The sequence below is a fragment of the Tachypleus tridentatus genome, chromosome 8 (genome assembly GCF_004210375.1).
Source record: "Tachypleus tridentatus isolate NWPU-2018 chromosome 8, ASM421037v1, whole genome shotgun sequence".
NCBI lineage: Eukaryota > Metazoa > Arthropoda > Merostomata > Xiphosura > Limulidae > Tachypleus > Tachypleus tridentatus.
Window position 1 is genome coordinate 27,923,318 of NC_134832.1, and position 19,112 is coordinate 27,942,429.

The window sequence follows — 19,112 nt, forward strand, 5'->3', positions numbered from 1 at the left end:
ACATTTTTTCAATAATCTTACAAATTGTATAAAAATAAAGATGAAACCAAGAGTACAGTTCAACCTTCATGCAACATAAGTAAGTACAGCCAAAAAGAATGTGGATATTGCTCAATGAATTAAGTATTACTATTGTATAAACAGTAATGACTACAATTTATTTGTCAAAATAACTTGGAATTCACCAATATATGTAAACACCTGGTGACAAACTAGTAGAAAAACACTGTGAGCTCTTTTACCAGCACACGTTGTAAAGCAGAATTTTGTATATTTCTCAAAAAAACATAACAAACTGTAAATATCATATATACATTTATGCATGTGTGTAAATTGCAATATTTAGTTGAGCTTAACTTAATCTTCTCCACTCACTCATACATTATCAGAAACTATAAAGTGATTTTGGATTCAACATCTTTTAAGCTTTTATGTCCCAATTCTAAAATAACTTCACATAAAAATTTGTTCACAAAAATGCGCTTATTTGCAACTTCTAAATCTCACACTTCCACATAGTTCATAGAATGTATGCTGACACATTTTACCAAAAATACATGTTCATAACTTTAATACTTGGCTCACACAAATAAATTAATATGAAACAAGTCTTTAAAGGCATAAAAGACTTACCAATGGGACAAATTTCATCAGTTCTTTTCACTAAAGCACAAACATCTCTACCAATTTCTAAAGGAAGAGGTGAGTCTCCAAGTTCGGGTAATGGTGCAGGAGAATCACACTTCCAGTCTACACTCCTCTCATCATTACCTGTGAAAGAACAAAAACTGATTCTGAGAAACATTAGATACAGTTAAGATTACTATGTTGTTTTTTAATATACATATATACATTTATGGGTGTGTGTAAATTGCACTATTTAGGTGTGTTTAGATGTTGTACACACACATTGTCTAGTACCTACAGTATTATATTTGATGATGGAACCCAAGTATTTTTCTAATTTTCTGAAACAATTTCAGCTTCAGTCGGGCAACTCAAATCCTATACCCAGAGTTTGATTTTAACAGTTGTCTGAGAGAAAAAACTTCCTCAGACAACCAACTTAAGCCCAATGTTGTCTCATGGAAGACTAGAATCCTGGAACAGACCCCTATTAAAAAATCATTGCAGTATACTACCCACAGTATATACATCATGTTGACTCCAAACCTCAACCAAAATCATTGGTAAATACCCTAACTACAAACTCAAAAACTTGAACCCTCATAAAAATATCTTTTTGTATATTAAAAAAAAAGAGAAAAAAAGCTGTACTTTGTGCAAGAGAAATGTTGGCACAATCAACCAACAGAGGCAGAAGACATTAGGAAAAGTTTGTTTTTCTGATTGGCTAATAATGCTGTTTTAATCACTAAATTTTATATCACAAACAAGCTGCACCTCTGTGCTGCTTTATGAACATACATTCTGTATGGAGTTCAAATGAGCCTAAAGGGCTAGGTGTGGTAACACATTACAGTGCATAAAACTCAATTACATTATAACACATTGTATTGCACAATCTTTGCATGCAAATATTTGTGAATGGGAGGGAACTCGTGAAGAAAACAAAGATAAATTCCACAAATATTTAGTGAGATTAATTTCTGATACTGATACTTAAGACAACAAAAACTGACATGGTTCTCTTAACTTCTTTTTGATAAACCTTCACTACGAACTAACTCGACCAAATTTACAAACTCCAAATCTTTGACATTAATCACCACACTTGAAACACTGACACCTTTCAATTATATATGTATTAGTTTCTGAAGGACAACCTGGAAATTTCCTTAAAATTGAGCCCTGATTATAGCAAGAGGCATGACATCTTTGGTTGGTAAAAAGATTATAAGATATATATAGCTGGTAAAGGATTACTTTCAATTGTCTGAGAAGAGCTAGTTTCTTCATGAAATTAGCAGATTCCCTTCCTTCCCTTTGGTTAAAAGGCCATTCAGCTATTCTGTTTGTTATCCAGAATTAAAGCAAATTACAACAGTTCCAAAATTTGTTCCAATATTGTGAATAAATATGGGTCAAAGTGTGTGTCATGACTTTCAGTTTACAAGGTTACATTCAAAATGTTATTTACAATTCAAATTTTTAGACCACTCAAATTTTAATTTCAAAAGTTGGTTGGTTAGCTGGTTAATTTGGTGTTTTATGGCACAAAGCAGCTAGGCTATCTGTGCCAAACATCCAATAAAAAGTTAAAATTAAAGTGAATTTAGTAAAACTCATAAAGGAAATTAAGGTAAAACAAAACAAAACAAAGTTTAAAAGAACCAGAAATATAAATAGCATAAAACCAATGTTTATATCTAGTCTACAAAAGAGAAAAATACAGTAATACAAGTTGTGAAGGACTTTCTGTAGCATAATTGTAATTATTATAACTTGCCAGGAAGATTAACAGGTAAGTACAATAACCATCATCAGTCACTTGAAGTTGGCCTTTCCAGTGCTGGTTCCGAGTTATTTGACATTATGGCCATTTTCAAAAAGTAAAGTAATAAACGTTTTAAAAGACTTGTAGTAAAATTCTAATAATAACTTGCCAGGATGACTAATGAGTAGTTCAAACAGCAGCATCAGTCTCATGAAGTTGGCCTTTCCAGTCCTGGTTTCAAATTATTTGATGTTACGGTCATTTTCTAATTTCAAATCAAACCAGATGGACTGATTCTTAAGAGAGAATTGCATTAAAAAAGGTCTAATATATATATATTTAAAATTTAAATGGCCTTTAAAAAACTAAAAACATTTCCAGGTGGACAGTGTCACCATCACCAATGACACAGTCTAAAGTTATGAATAAACTTTGGGACAGAATATGTTTACAATGGTGCCATTGTTCAGAGCCATAATGATGGCAAGAAAGTAAAATGTGGCTTATTGGGACCTGAGGGTTACACAGACTACACATTGGTGCATTAGTTCCAGATAAAAGAAAACAATGAGTTAAAAAACTGTGACCAATGCATAACCTAATTACAACAACTTCCTTTTTCTGATCCTTAAGGAAGCAAGACAGTCAAACTCTAAAATAAGGTTTTATTTGGAAAAGCTTGTTTTCATGTTGCTCAATCCAAGCCAACTGCCAGCCAGAACAGAGCCAAGCCTTGAATACAGGACCATAATCCATGTATGGAACAGGCACAGCAGTAATAGTGCCAAAGCAGATAGATTTAGCTGCAGGGTCGGCAAGCTCATTCCTGCAAATACAAACATGGCCCGGTATCCAGAAAAAATGGATAGAAGTAGATGTTAAAGAGAAATGGGCCAGTTGGTTTTGAATATCGGTGATAACAGGGTGAGAACTAACACGAAGTGATTCCAGAGCCAGTAGAGAACTAAGCAAATCAGTATAAATAGTGCAGTTTGAGTACTGCTTAGCTTCTATGTGATACAGGGAAAGAGAAATGGCATACAGTTCAGTAGTGAACACAAAAGCTGTAGAGAAGATTCTGCATGCAACCACTGAACAACAACAAACCATGACAGAACCCACACAGTCACCTCATTTTAAAATGGGAATACATAGGAATGGAAGGATGGTTTGAAAGATGTTCAGCAAACAGCAGACAGTATTTCCAATCAGGAGTGTCTGCTTTTCTCAGATGACTTAAAGATAGGTCACATTTGGGGACTGTAAAAAGTCATGATGGGATGGGCTTACTAGTGGGTATGGCACTGTTATCCAAGGACAGACAAAATTCATCCAAATGTGCCTGGATATGAAGGCCAAAAGGAGCAATGGCAGACCGTCTGTTCTGAAAAAAGTATGGCCCACCAAGGAAAGAAAACATAACCCCAGGTAGGATGCTTTGGTAAGGAACAAAGTTTCAAAGCATATAGTAAAGACAGTTGCAAATGGCAAATATACAAAGAAGGTTCATAAGACTCTATGTATAAGCTCTGAACTGGAAAAGTGCAGAAAACCCCAGTGCAGAGCCAAAGTCCTTGATGATGAATGGGATCCAGCACCTTTAAGGCTGAGGTCCTGGCAGAGCCATAGACCAGTGATCCATTGTCCAGTTTCAATTGAATAAGAGCATGATATATCTTTAGCATAGAACATCAATTTGCCCCCCAAGTGGTGGAAGAGAAGACATGGAGGATGTTCAGTGCTCTTGTACATTTGACTCATAGCTGCTTGATGTGTGGTATAAAGGTCAGCTTACAGTCAAATATAAGCCCCAAGAACTTTGTCTCAGGGACCACAGGCAGCACAACTTTGCCAATATGGAGTTCAGGATCAGGGTGAATACCCCATTGGCAGAGAAAAGTTAAAGCCATTTGCTGTGGTCCACTTCAATAAATGATTGATGGCAGTCTGCAGCTGTTCAACGACTGACATGAGATGTGAAAGTCATCAACACACTCCGTTTGTAACAGTTAGAAAGTGACGAACCCACGCAAACTTGGAATTCCCTGTCAATTAAATTAGTTTTAATAAAAAATGGGCAAATGGCCACTTAACCCATATATATGGAGGTCTCACAAAATGCCATACCTCCATGTTGTATCACATGCCTTCTCAATGTCAAAGAATAGTGATACAAGATGATGATGTTTGAAAGAGGCTTTTCTGATTGACATTTTAAGTCAAATCAGGTGGTCCATGGTGAAGTGGTGTTGTCAGAACCCTCACTGGGTGGGTGAGAGGAGGTTGTTTGAGCATTAACCATCCTCTCTAACGTCTTACAGAGACAGCTCATCAAAGCAATTGGACAGTATTTTGAAGGAATCTTGGGATCCTTCCCAGGCTTAGAAAAAGGTAGGACAATAGCCTGGTGCCAAGCATCAGGAAAAGTATTCTCCTGCCAGATGCAGGTCATAAACAATCAGAAGAATTGCAAGAGAAGCAGGAGACAGAAGGCACAGTATTTCATAGTGTACATCACCAGGTCCAACCAATGTACTGCCAAACCGATGAAGGGCCAGTTTGATATCCATCAGTATAAATGGATGATTATAGTCATAGAGACAATCAGTTCAAAAGGAAAGAGGTGACTGCTCTGCTCAAGTTTTGATGACTAAAAAAGTAGAGGAAGAAACAGAATTGCTAGATACCCAACAAAAGCTTTCACCTAAAGTATCGGTGATGCTCTGAATATCAGCTACTTCCTGGCCATCAGAGAATAAGATCAACAGGGGAACAGAATTATATTGCCCACTAACCTTTGGAATTGGATGTAGAAGATATGCTGGTTGTGAACTTAATCCAAGATTCCTTCTGGCTTTGACGTTTTACCCATTGAGCACGTGCACAGACCTCCTGGAAAGTGATGCAGTGAGAAAGTGTGGGATACCTACAAAAAGTATCCCAGGCCTGTTTTTGAGCCTTCCATGCTATGTCGCAGACAGGATTCCACCACGAATGAAGATATCGTGGAAAATGTGTCGAGGTTTTAGGAATACATTAAGTAGCTGCTTATACAGGGTGTTCAGAAAGTCACTGTGCACTTTATTAACAGATATGTTTCAATATAGAATACAGGAGGTAAACATGAATGACAATTATAAACATTGTTGAAAGTGACCCCCGTTGGCATCAATACAGGCCTGGATCCTTCTTATTTTGTTTCTAAACATTGCTATCAGTTGCTGGCTTGAAATAGACTGAATAAAATATGATTACAAAACTGCACAGTGACTTTCCGAACACCCTGTATAATACAGTCAATTACTGCTGCCACACAGTTGTCTATTGATGGTTTACAGACAATGGCAGGATCAAGTTCTGTGAGAACGATGAAAGGGGGCCAGTTTGCTTGATCCAGCTTCCACCTGGAACAAGAGTCGTGTGGCATCGACCATGGCCAGTCTCTCTCAAAATTATAGAAAAATTATCACTGCCTCGTGGATTACTGTCAATCCTCCAAGAAAAATGGGAGAATAATGAAAGGGAACAAATTGAGAGATCAATAGCAGTAAAGTACTGACTAGGTGCATGAAAATAAGTAGAAGAACGAACCAGTATTGAAAAGAGAAAGGTTGTGATCAGAGTTCACACTATCAATATCAGCACTTCCCCAGAGGGGATGATGTCCATTAAAGTCCCCCAGGATTAAAAAGGGAAACGGCAACTGTTCAATGAAAGCACAAGGTCTGATTGATCATATGTCTCTCCAGCCGACATGTAGAGAGAGAAAACAGTGATGGTACGACCCAAGGACACACGGATGGCTTGTTGAGTGGCAAAGACAGGGTGGGCACATGCTGATCAACCAACAGTGCTACCCCTCCATGCAACCATCACACAGACTGTCATTTCTGTATAAAAAAAAACTACCAAAAGATGACTGCATCTGCAAGTTTCAGAAACATTTCCTGTAAGGAAAGACATACAGGATGGTAGGAAGCAATCAGTGTTTTGATGTCATCCAGACTAGAACTTAAACCTTGACAGTTCCATTGTATCAAGATAGCCATTTTTATTTATGTGTAAGCAAATTGAGTGGAAAACCCTTCTGTTTATGACAATGTCTTTTTTCTTTACTGTCTTTATTCAAGGAAAGTCTATTGATCTCCATGGATCCTGCTCTGGGTCAATTGGATAGGTCTTTGCTGTTGGAAGAGGATTCCAACGACTGATGTGAACAAATGATCGTTTTGTATCTTAGGGTGGGAGCAGATGATATACCCTGAGGAAATGCCTGTACCCAGAACCAAAAGAAGTGGATCTTGGGATTTGTTGGAATGTATGTAAGGGACAGAGATGGGAGTTGATGTTGATTCATTACCTTTCTTAACCATGGTAGTCAAAAGACTTTTCATTTGGTTTGAGAACAGTTCTTCTGGAGGCACAGAGAGATCTGTCTGCACTCCCACTGTAGTAGTGGAACGAAGTGCAGCAGCATACATCCGAGATGAAGTGGTGAACAGCAACTTTTGAGCCTCAAAATAAGCAATGTTATGAATCGTTTTCAAACACTGCACCTCTTTTTCTTCCAAGCATTTAGGGCAAGAACAAAAGTAGGATGGGTTAAACCCATTGCAACTGATGCAATAATGGCTGGTCACACTCATAGGCATCGTGGTCCTCGCCACTGCAATGAACACACATCCATGACATGTCGTCTTTGAGTGACTGAACAACTGACACTGGAAACATCGGATAGGGTTTGGTATGTATGGCCATACCCTGCAATGAAGATAACATGCCTTAATTGTGGCAGGTGAATGTGGTGATATAAATATCACAATGAGGATATTGGTTGGCATCATTATTCCATCTTTGCGAGTGGAGATACGCCTCACTGCAGAAACTCCTTGGATGGAGAAACCAGGGAGAATCTCTGACTTATGGATGTTCTTCAAATTCCTCTCAACAATAACTTCTCATGATAAATTCAAAGTAGCATGAGGTGTAACCTCAATAAATATATCCCCAATTGCCTATGAATGCAAGAGGAGATCACTGTGTTGAGATGTGGATGTTTCCACTAATATGTCACCAGAGCGAAGCTTCTTTACTGACTTTGGAGAGCCACCAAATCCCTCTAGTCCCTTCTGAATGAAAGAGGGAGACAATTTCCCTAATGGTTTGTCTGAAAGAAAATGTAGTATAAGAAAATGAGGTACAACAGATGTTGAAGATTGCTGCTCAGAATCTCTAAGATGTGGTCATTTACCAGTGTTTTTTCACTATTTTATTTAAGTTTTTATTTGGAAGATCCAAAATAAAAAAAGGAATATTTTGGTGCCCACTGACCCTGGGCACTACAGTGCCAAACAAGGAAACTGCAGCAATGCCAACATTTTGTGAGCAATATACCCAAACACCAGCATCAAATACAATGTCCACAACACCTGTTGAGAACATCCAACACTGGCACTTGGTTGACCCTCTTCCAAAGGGACCAGCCAATAGACCTAAGGGGACCCGCCCCAATGCCACCCATCTACATGAATTGAAAACCAAAGTGACATGTTAGGGTTGCACCCCTCAACCACCAGGATCTTCTCCTCCCCTTCACAGGTAAACACGTGGGTGGATGTTTAGATCCCAGAGGAGGTAAATTGAAATAACAGAACCTTCCATGGGTGGTCCCCTCACCATGCACAGGAATCTAGACTGAGGGGTAATTTCAGAAGAAAATACTTAAATAAATTTTCAATCTGTATGTCTCAGTCATGACTTGGTGAAGGTGCAACTTCTCATTTATAGCCTTTTTTCCCCTCTTTACAACAGCTTTAGATTTTTCAATCAGAAACACATTACAGATATTGACAAGCCAGAATATAAAATTTTAACCTGTTACCTTCTTGCTTTATTAAGATATTGTTATGCATATATATTTTTTCAAGTCAAATTGACATGCCCCTCCCATATCCTATGACATTTAGATATATCCAAATCTCTCTCACTTAACAGTTGAATACAATTATAACAAAGAGAAATATAAAATTCTACATCTTGTAGGGCAGATGATTTTGTTTAATAAATGTGAATAACATTCCAGGAGAGCTGCATGTGTTTCTACAGATGACATAGCTCTGATAAGTAATGAAATTTTCTTAACCTATTTATAGCTTAACTAGAAAGCCACATAAATTATAATAACAGCTGAAGTTTCTAATTTAGTGTCTGATTCTTCTCTATTATAAACTGCACATTGAAACCTATGTGAATTATTTTTGAACAATTAACACGGTAAGAAAATAGATACACTTACTACACATGAACTTGAGTGTACAAGGTCTCCAGGCTAAAGTAAGTAGTTAACAAAAGTAACTGAATGAAAAAAATGGAAACTTATTAATTTAGAATAAAACATTAAATGATGTAAAAAATAAATAAAAAACATCTTAATGATGAATGTATGCATGCTGCAATCCATTCTTGTGATGCAAGTCAAGATTTTGTTTATTGTAACTTCCACCAAGCTCTTTCCAGGCCATTTAATGCTAGATGCTGTTTGAAATCCAATAAAAAAAATAAAATTTAAATTTAAGACTTAGGAGCAAGAGATATTTTAGGATAAATAACTGTAATTGTCTGTTATCATCTGAAATCATTATGGAAAAAAATACAATTTTGATTTTATTTCATATTTTCAGCTTTATGACTGATTTATTTAGTGTTTGAGTAAAGAAAAAAATAAAGTTTTACAAAAAGTGAAACAACCCCATATACACAACTTTAAATAGTAACTATTCAAGTACTTGCTCACTGAAAATCTGGATTGCTGCCAGAAATGTAAAATATTTACATATTATTAATTCATCTATCTTTATACACTATCATATTTCATTTTCAGTAAAAATTGCATGTATCACTATAATGTGCAATACCTTTGAAGATTTACGTTATATAACTGGGATAAAAGTATGCTAGGAAGTACTAAATTCAAACTTCCTGATGAATCAACTCCACTCTATTAATTATGGCCAATAATTTCATAGAAAGAAAGCATGTCTACAAATTTTAGTCAAAATTTTACTTACCACTAAAATTATCATCAGCTTCATCTTCATCTTCTTTATCCATATTTTCCTCCACTTGATCATCTGTGAACTATAAGATAAACATTCAATAATTTATGTGGAATGCTAAGAAAGACAACCACATACTCAACATCAACTTTGAAAATCTTATGTAATTACAGTTTCAAAAGTAGAAAATATCAGAGCATTAAACAATCCAATAAATATTATAATACTTTCAAACAAAACTACGCAACTATTTTTGTTTTATCCTTGACTTCCATAATAATTTTCAATCCAAAACAAATAAATTAATGGTTAATTTTTGTTACACCAAGAATACTGAAAAACTAAATCAGTAAATAGCAGCTTATTAATCCACAAATATAAATATAATGTAAATACTTGGATTATTCCACACTACAAAATAAAAAAATAGACATCTAAAAATAGGAAGGCTAACATTTAAGCCTGTGCACAGAATAATAGACAAGGTAATCCAAAAACTTGAAGAAAAAATGTAATTCAGAAATAGTATCCACTATTCTTAAAACCTTTTTGTTTTCACTGCAGTGAAAACTAATTCAGATGTCCAAGAATGTAGGACATTATTAACCTAATTACAAATTAGTCAAGCAACTTATATTTTTTTGTAAACTTTTCTTAACATACATAGTTACTTTTTTTTGAAAGAAGAAAAATAATGTACTTTTTTCTTACCAGTTTTCTTTTAGACTTGAGTGCTTCTTTTTTCCTTTTAACTTCATTCCAGTAATGGTCATAGAAAACTGAACTCTGTGGAATTTTCTTAGGATTTTTTGGAAATTTAGATGCATATGGAAAATCTGAGAGAACCATCAGTGTAAAATAGTTACTACATGATGAATTAAAAAGGACTCATACCCCACAAATAAGACACTACAAAGTTTTTCTGTTAGAAAATCACATTACCACTAAATTATATGAGCATACATTATTTTTAGCCACATACATTTTGTGTAATAAAAACAAAAAAACTTCTTTCTGAAGAAATAAATTTGTGTGGACATTATTTCAGTTTCTTAAAAAAAATTTAAGCCTTTATTTTATAACATGTTTTGTATTTTTTTAAATACCTATCTCTCTTTATTTAGAGATAATAAAAAAATGAAGCTTTTGATTAGTCCTAAGTTGCAGTCATTAAAGGTTATGATCTTTCTTTCTCTTGTACATCCTAGACCATCTTGGGATACTAACTATTGACTGCTAGGACAATCAGTAAACACCAGGCTGTTGCCAGTTTAATTCAGGTGAATTAAATTACAAACCAGTAATATCATGAAATATTTGGCAATACTTCTATAAACCAGTTTGCTCAAACACAAATTACTAACCAATTATTCACGAAGAAAGTATTTTAAAATGAATATATGGAATATTACATATATTCATCCATAAACTTTAGTGCATCCTACAAAATCTTGTACAAGTAGATAATACAATAGATCAATAACATATAAATGCTATTAAAGATGATGTTCTAAAAACACATAAATCCAAGAAGTCTTGATAAAAATAAAACAGAAACCCTATAACCCAAGCGCTTTCAAAAGTGCTCGGATTGCAGGGTTTCTATTTCATTTTTACCAATGCTAATAATGAAACATAATAATATAATAGCAGTTATTACATTAGATCAGTAACATATAAAAGTTAATAAAGAAACATTAAAATATAATGATAGATAACCCATTCAAGCAGTAAAACAAAAGGTTGATTGCAATATTTTTCTTTAATAAAAGCTGTTGAATAAAACTTGCTTTCAAATTTAAAAAATATCTTAATACTTCAAAACATAATAAACATAATAATATAATAGCAGTTATTACATTAGATCAGTAACATATAAAAGTTAATAAAGAAACATTAAAATATAATGATAGATAACCCATTCAAGCAGTAAAACAAAAGGTTGATTGCAATATTTTTCTTTAATAAAAGCTGATGAATAAAACTTGCTTTCAAATTTAAAAAATATCTTAATACTTCAAAACTTTAAATGAAACAAATCTTTTTTTTTAAAGAATTTACAATAGCAAAATTCTTGACACTGTATATGCTAACCCTTTAACATCACCATCCACATATTTATGCATGCCAGATGTCATCTCCAGCAATACATTTTCATGAAGTACAGCAATGGAAAAAATCCTTCCATGAATGATAAAAAAAACTAAACACAATTTGTATAAAATGAATGTAACACTTTATGAAATTTATAAATTCTGCATTGATAAATATGAGACATGTGCCTATGTAACTTTTGCCATTGACAATAATTTTGGAATCTACAAGCTTCAATACTGTATAAACAAAAAGTCTCCTTAGTTATTAAAAACAGTTTTGAGAATTGTGCAGAATACTTGCTCTGCCAACTTCCATCAAATCACATGTCAGCCTCTGTCAAATTTAAGTTCCATCTAAGTGATTTCACACACAACATTTATGCTCTATGACAGAAAAATATCTGTTTCCTGTAATTTTAAGGAAATGGTGAAAAGTTCACATCATTGAGACAGCAAAAGATTAACTCCATGCTGCTTATTTTGCTATGTCTCAAATTAAATTAAGGAGTTTAGACATTTCTGATTTGTTTTTCAACACCTGGAGCTTCAGAAGACATTTGGTTGTTAGCTGGCTATCTATCAATCAGTCAAAATAATCCTCAAAAACTGATCAGTTCAACACAAACATCGATGAAAAAAAAACTTGATTAAACTTATTAGTTCTAGTATTTTATTTCTGATCTCAACATCGTCTACCCTCACACAACATATTTCTCAAAAATGTGAACCAACTTAGTGGATGGTCAGCTTGACAATAGAGATAGCTGAAATCCATCAAAATAATGTAGAATCTGAACATTATATTTCGTGCAAAGTCACATAAAAGCTATCTGAGTTAGCCCTCCCTAATTTAGCAGTGAAAACCTAAACGAAAGGCAGCTACTCATCACCACCCACCACAAACCCTTGGGCAACTATTTTACAATTACCAATGAACAATGGCATTGACTGTCACAGAGATTTAAATCTACAACTCACAAATTATGAACTGAACTCCCAAACCACCTGGCCATACCAGGCCACAACAACAGTGACAAACTTATTATTTTACTGTATACAGCACAAATAACAATTGCATTAACATAATAAACTTACATGCTTCTGTGCAGAATTGAGAGATGGGCAGAATTGTTGCATCTTGGTTTTTTAATTCGTCTCTCTTCCTTTTTCTCTTGTTATCTTGCTTTTTCTGTTCAACCTTTTTGGGGATTCTACTGGTTTTCCCCCTTTTCATAGGTTTCTCGAGATTAGGAGTTTCTTCATGTGGATCAAGAGGTTTCCAAAGGTCTTCTACCTACAAATAAATAATTTTTCAAAGTTCAGTACTAGAAGTGAATAAACATATGTAAAACTACTGGCCAAAAACACTTAAGGCTGGATTAAGATTGATTATATGCCAAAATTGTAAACTGTATCTACAAAAAAATAAATTTAGTATATTCTGCATTATTTTTTTTCTGCCTATACTTGTAAATTAATTTTTTTACTTTGTTGCTTCTTTCTTGCTGAACGTGGTTTTATAAAATCTTAGCTTCTATTCATTATCAAACTACTTTTAAACTGTATTGTTTTGTCTAATTATTTTGATAAGTTAACTACAAAAACATTTGGATAAGCTGAAATCATGTATACCTGTCTCACTCCTATGTGGGCCTTGTACTCTTAAGGACAATCTCAACGTATCTATGAATGCAACTGAACCAAAAGGTTTAATTGTCAGTGTCTTATGTTGTTTTCTTTAATAAAAATCACTGTTAAAGGGATAATTGGCCCTTTGAAGTTTTGCCATGCCTCCAATCTGCTGGTTTTTCAAGTTTTTTGCCAGATCTTTGATCTATCATATTTGATTACAGTACTAAAGTTGCCACTGTACTTCCCACCAACAAGCTTATTTGTTTGTTTGTTTTTGAATTTTGCTCAAAGCTACGAGTGTTATCTGCTCTAGCTTTCCCTAAATTAGTAATGTAAGACAGAGGCAAGGCAGCTAGTTGTAACCACCCACTGCCAACTCTTGGGCTACTCTTTTACCAATGTATAGTGGGAATGACCATCACATTATAACACCCCCAAAGCTGATGGGGCAAGCATGTTTGATGTCATCATTATTCAAACCCACGGCCTTCGTATTGCAAGGTAAGCCCTAACCACTTGGCAATGCCAGGCCCATAGACAAGCTATTCCCTTTCTCTGGCTTTACCCACAGATAAGGCTGGTCTGCACTTTCTTACAATTAACTGTACCATTATTTTCATAACAAGACAATCACTTACATTAGGTGGTACTATGATCTTTTTTATGATAATTTACAGTAAGATTTTTTGCCAGTGCCCTACAATCACATATGTTGAATTATAATCTAATTATCTGGTTGCAAGCATGTGAAAACATGAATAATGAGCCATATGCTTGAGAATACAAAGTGTTAGTTATTTGCACAGACTAATATAAAAACAAATTCACGACCTATTCTTGGACCAAATTGTCACCTTCAAAAACCTAATTTACTAATTTTAACATAATGTGAATCCCACCAAGATTAAATGAGTAATGTTTTGTTATATTTTATAAAAAAAAAAATCAATAAAAGCAGCATAAACTGTTCTGGCAATAAAGCATGCACTGAAATACAAGTATAAAAGAAAAAACATAATCAGCGATACATGTTGACAATACAATAATGTCTACATACATCAGTAACTGATCCTAAACAAGAACTTCCAATATAGATATACTGTAACATTTGTGATCAAGCCAGTCCAGTGGTAAAGAAGCACTTTAGACGTTGAAAGCCACTATTTCACCCAAGGTATTCTACTAAAAAAACTAGTATAATTTTTTAGAGCACTATACGTAGCTGATTATAGAACAGTTCAAGCAAATGAAATTTCCAAATGATATGCCTTCCACAGTTATTACATATTAGCATGTGAAAAAAAACCAAACCAAAAACTCCATGCCTTTTCCAGGACCTAATTTGCTAATCTTAATAGAATGTGAATTCCACTACAATTAAAGTAATGTTTTATCATACATTGTAAAAATTCAGCAACAGCTTTACAAAACATTTTATGAATAACACATGTTTGGAAATGGAAATAGAGACAATTTTTTTTTTTTAATTTCCAACTTAAAAAATATCAGCTACAGCTCTAAACTACTTATTTAATAAATTATCATTATACAATGCAGAAAAATTAAGAAGAAATAAACTAAAAAAAATCAAAGGTAAAACCAACTAAATTAATTTAAGAAACAGGGAAATTCTTAACCCTTTACGCTGTCTATTAAAAGCATGTTGTACATTTCAAGATAAAAATTAATCATGTTACTTGACCAAATAAAAAGCCTTTAAACTTTTTCTTCAAAGTTCTGACTTTGATTTCTGTTTTCAATAGAGGCAAAAATCCAACTTGACTACAGATTGTAACAGACAATTACTATCATTTATCTTAAGAACTTAGGCCTCAATTTGTCCAAATGCTTTCATTTAAATAATTGTTTTATTACTCTTTGAACCATGTCTAAGTACCAAGACAAGCAATAAACCTTAGAATAAGAGTATACCTTTATGGTAAACAGTTTTATTTTACATAACCTAACATTTCACTATAGGGATTTGTTTTTCATCCTTCTGTGTTTGTTATCCAAAAATAATTTCCAAAGTTTGTCTTGCAAGCTATAAATTTACATTAAAGCTCAGTGTATAATTTGTGCTAAATTCAGAAGATTTTAGGGGTACAAATAAAATCTAAAGTGGGCAATAAGGAGTGAAGCATCACAAGATACAAAGAAGATAATTTCTTTAAACATTTCCTTTTAAAATAAAGAAATTAATACTTCACAATACTAAAATTTCAATTATAAACTATTTTTGATGTCAAGTTTATTAACATACATTGATAATGAAGTTTACTTAAATCTTGAAAATTACTCTATAAAAACAAGGTTGTGATACCTTCTTTAACCCTTAAACAGCAGGAATGTTGTAGGTAGCAGCATAAAATGATGGCAGCTGCTGTTTAAGGGTTAAACAGACGTATGAACCTGAAGCATGCTATAAAATCAAACTTGCACATTATTGCCCACAATGATATTTTTCATTTGTTCAAAATGTGTTCAGCATGTTGATTACACAAAAACCTTTGGTAAAATCTGAGTAGTTTTTGACAGAAGAAAAAAGGTGATTAAAGAAGAAAATGTCAAAACAATTTATACAAAGTTTTGAATTAGAATAACTTTTGTTTATATACGCAAGACACCAAAGGATTTTGGCAGTAGTTAATTTGTAAGACACATGTGAAAGCAGAACATAAAAGCCTGGGCAAGAAAACCCTGCTAAAACAAAAAATCATAAATGGCATTCAAAGCATAAATAAAAAATAAGGTAAAATAAAGAAAGGACAATACAGCTAATTTAGAAAATTATATTATTATTTTGTAAACATAGTTTCAAATTGAAAACAAAAATTAATGAAATAAAGTAGTTTTTCTAAGACTAAAAAACAAGATTTTAAATTAAACAAATGTTGTATGTTAAGCATGAAGCTATATAAGTTATTCACTTGTTTCTTAAGTTTAAACTTGTACTCATTTTTAATGGTTTTAATTTCAGCACATGACCACCTTTATGCTGTCATGAAGTCATCCTTAAAGAAGGCTCTTATGAAGATACTGGCAAACTCAATCAACAAGAATAATAAAGCAATTATTGCTACGTTAAAGTTCTTCTAATGGGTCAGATATAAGGAACTACCCATTCAAGCCAATATTTTGTGATATTATGTAATTGTTACATTAAATTTGTTGTTTCATATACTTGAGCTATCAGATAATATGTCAAGAGGTAGTAATGAGTTACAGTGAACGTAAGTTTTAATCAGCCCTTGCAGAAACTGTGCATAAAGAAACAGTAAATAACATCAACCAATCTCACATATTTGGATGAGATGAATGTACAAACAAAGTGAATTAAAAAGGCTTATAATATATACACAGAATGTTGATGCTTGTGGGCAAGTCAAGGCTGACATTGTTGAAAACATTCAAATTCCAGTTGTGTTGGCAAATGCTGAAACAACCATGAAATGAGTCTACCAACAGCTAAAGAACTGATCTCTCTTAATTTGGACACAACTCCAACTGTTGCAGTCAATGTGCTATACACAGATACTCTCTGTCTACATCACAAGCTGTTAAGTTTCTCAACTTACAATAGAATATGATCAAGTATCTTCTAATTAAGTAATTCAGCACTCAACAGTAGCAAGTTAAACAAAATACAAAGATTACCTGACACATATTAGAACTGAAATATTAAGATGTCTCAGTATGGAGAAGGCACTAATGATACCATTCAGGACATAAGTTCAGTGTAAGGCTTTTCTGTTTTGAACAAACTATGTATCTAATAAACTAATGGTCAGATATTTGAAATACAAATTCACTGCAATTATGTACTTCCATTTCTGTTAAGTCCAACAGAAGTTTTCAACAGTGATTCATTACCTACACATCAATCAAACCTACAGTGAACATGCCTGATGATATTTTAGTAAGTTGACTAAAACATTAGGCCACTTTGCACAGAAGCTGGTTGATTTTGTTGTGAAAAAAAACCCAGAAAATAGTCATCTATGAATGGTAAGTAATACAGAGCAGTAAGGTGAATAATGACATAGTCATTTGTGAAGACAAATATAAAAGAGGAATCACCAAAAGCAGATATCAGTTGTACATCACCAGTAAAAAGTGACATTAAATTGAAGTATCTCACTCAACAGAAGGTCTGGAGAAATAAATCTATGAGCAATTACATCAGTGGAATTGTTTTTCAAATTTAAACTCAAAATTTAAAGGTTCCCCTTAGCACAACTTACAACTTTCATGATCTGTTGCTAAAGAGCAAGAATTGCTAAAATTTTCAAACTTTAGTGTGGAAGAGATAGAGGTCCTTTATAACCACTACAAAAATAATGCAGGGTTAAATAAGATTACCAAAGAGTACCTTCTTGAAGGATTTAACTCTTTAAAAGTATTTGAGCTCAATAGAAAGACCATATATAATATAATATGGAAAATGAAGCTAGTATTGTATACATATATATATATATATATATATATATTCCTGTAATAAGCAAAGGTTATGAAAAGGGTTTTAAAATATAAAACAGGATAATCACAACCAAAATGAGCAATCAATCACGAGCTGACTTGACAAAACTGTCAAACGATAGGCAACCATTTTTGGAGATCGACTTTAATGCTGTCTTGAACTGCTTGTAAAAAGAAAATCAGCATTTTTTACACAACCAAGATTATTATTAGATATGTGAGCTTTCTGTGGAGCAGTGGTTCTCAGATGTTTCAGGCTCATGCACCACTTCTTAATGTACTAAAATTTTCAGGCTTATGTACCACTCTTTAATTTTTTAAAATTACAAACAATCTTAATTTTTAAAATAGGGTCTGGCATCTTTCAGACCAATGATCTGGTAGAGCCATAGACTAGTGATCCATAATCAAGTTTTGATCAAATAAGAGCACAATATATCTTTAGCATAGAACATCGATCAGCTCCCCAAGTGGTGGTAGAGAGGACACGGAGGATGTTCAATACTATTGTACATTTGACCTGTAGTTGCTTCATATGTGGTATAAAGGTTAGTTTACAGTCAAAGATAAGCCCCAAGAACTTAGTCTCAGAGACCACAAGCAGCACAACTTCACCGACACGGAGTTCAGGATCAGGGTAAATACCCCATTGGTGGCAAAAGTGCATGCAAACGGTTTGCTGTGGTCCACTTCAGTAAACAATTGAGAGCATTTTGTAGCTGTCGCTCAACAGACCTCATGTTCGATGACTTTCACATCACTTTGCAACAGTGAGAGGGAGTTGTACAGTGATGGCATTAATTTTTATACTGAAAAGTGCGACACTCAGAACACAGCTCTTATGGACTCCAAATTCCTGTAGAAAAAAACGGGAATGTGTCGAACCCACACGAACACGAAATCTCCTGTCCATTAAAAAAAATTTTTATTAAAAATGGGCAAATGGCCATGTAATTCATATATATGGAGGTCTTGCAAAGTGCCATACCATACAGTACAATAGCCTGACACCATGCATCAGGAAAAACATTCTCCTGCCAGATCCGGATAAAACAACCAGAAGGATAGCAAGAGAAGCAGAAGATAGATGGTGCAGTATCTCATAGTGTATATCATCAGGTCCAACCGATGTATGGCAGACTGATGAAGGGCCGGTTAGGGTTTCACATCAGGGTAAAGGGGCAATTACAATCATAGAGGTGAAGATTCTACCCAAGTCTTGATAGCTAAGAAGGTGGAAGAAGAGGCAGCAATGTTAGATACCCGGGCAAAAGCTTTCACCTAGAGTATCGGTGATGCTCTGGGTATCAGTTACTTCCTGGCCATCAGAGAACAATACGGTGAGGGGGACAGAATGATATTGCCCTCTGACCTTGCAAAGCTTGTCTCAAACAACTTTGGAACTGGTGGTAGATGATATGCTGGTCGTGAACTTAATCAAAGATTCCTTCT

At 34.0% G+C, this 19,112-nt stretch overlaps 1 protein-coding gene across 2 annotated transcripts in view; it reads right to left on the minus strand.

Annotated features, from left to right (window-relative positions):
- Positions 1 to 19,112, minus strand: part of Cap-H2 (Chromosome associated protein H2) — a 64,008-nt gene that overhangs the window by 7,073 nt on the left and 37,823 nt on the right. For both annotated transcript variants that reach the window (XM_076447877.1, XM_076447876.1), the window contains exons 9-12: positions 12,645 to 12,839; positions 10,165 to 10,289; positions 9,466 to 9,535; positions 634 to 771 (exon numbers count right to left, since the gene is read on the minus strand). In XM_076447877.1, the coding sequence (XP_076303992.1) occupies positions 634 to 771; positions 9,466 to 9,535; positions 10,165 to 10,289; positions 12,645 to 12,839 (528 nt within the window). The remainder of the gene's footprint in view (positions 1 to 633; positions 772 to 9,465; positions 9,536 to 10,164; positions 10,290 to 12,644; positions 12,840 to 19,112) is intronic.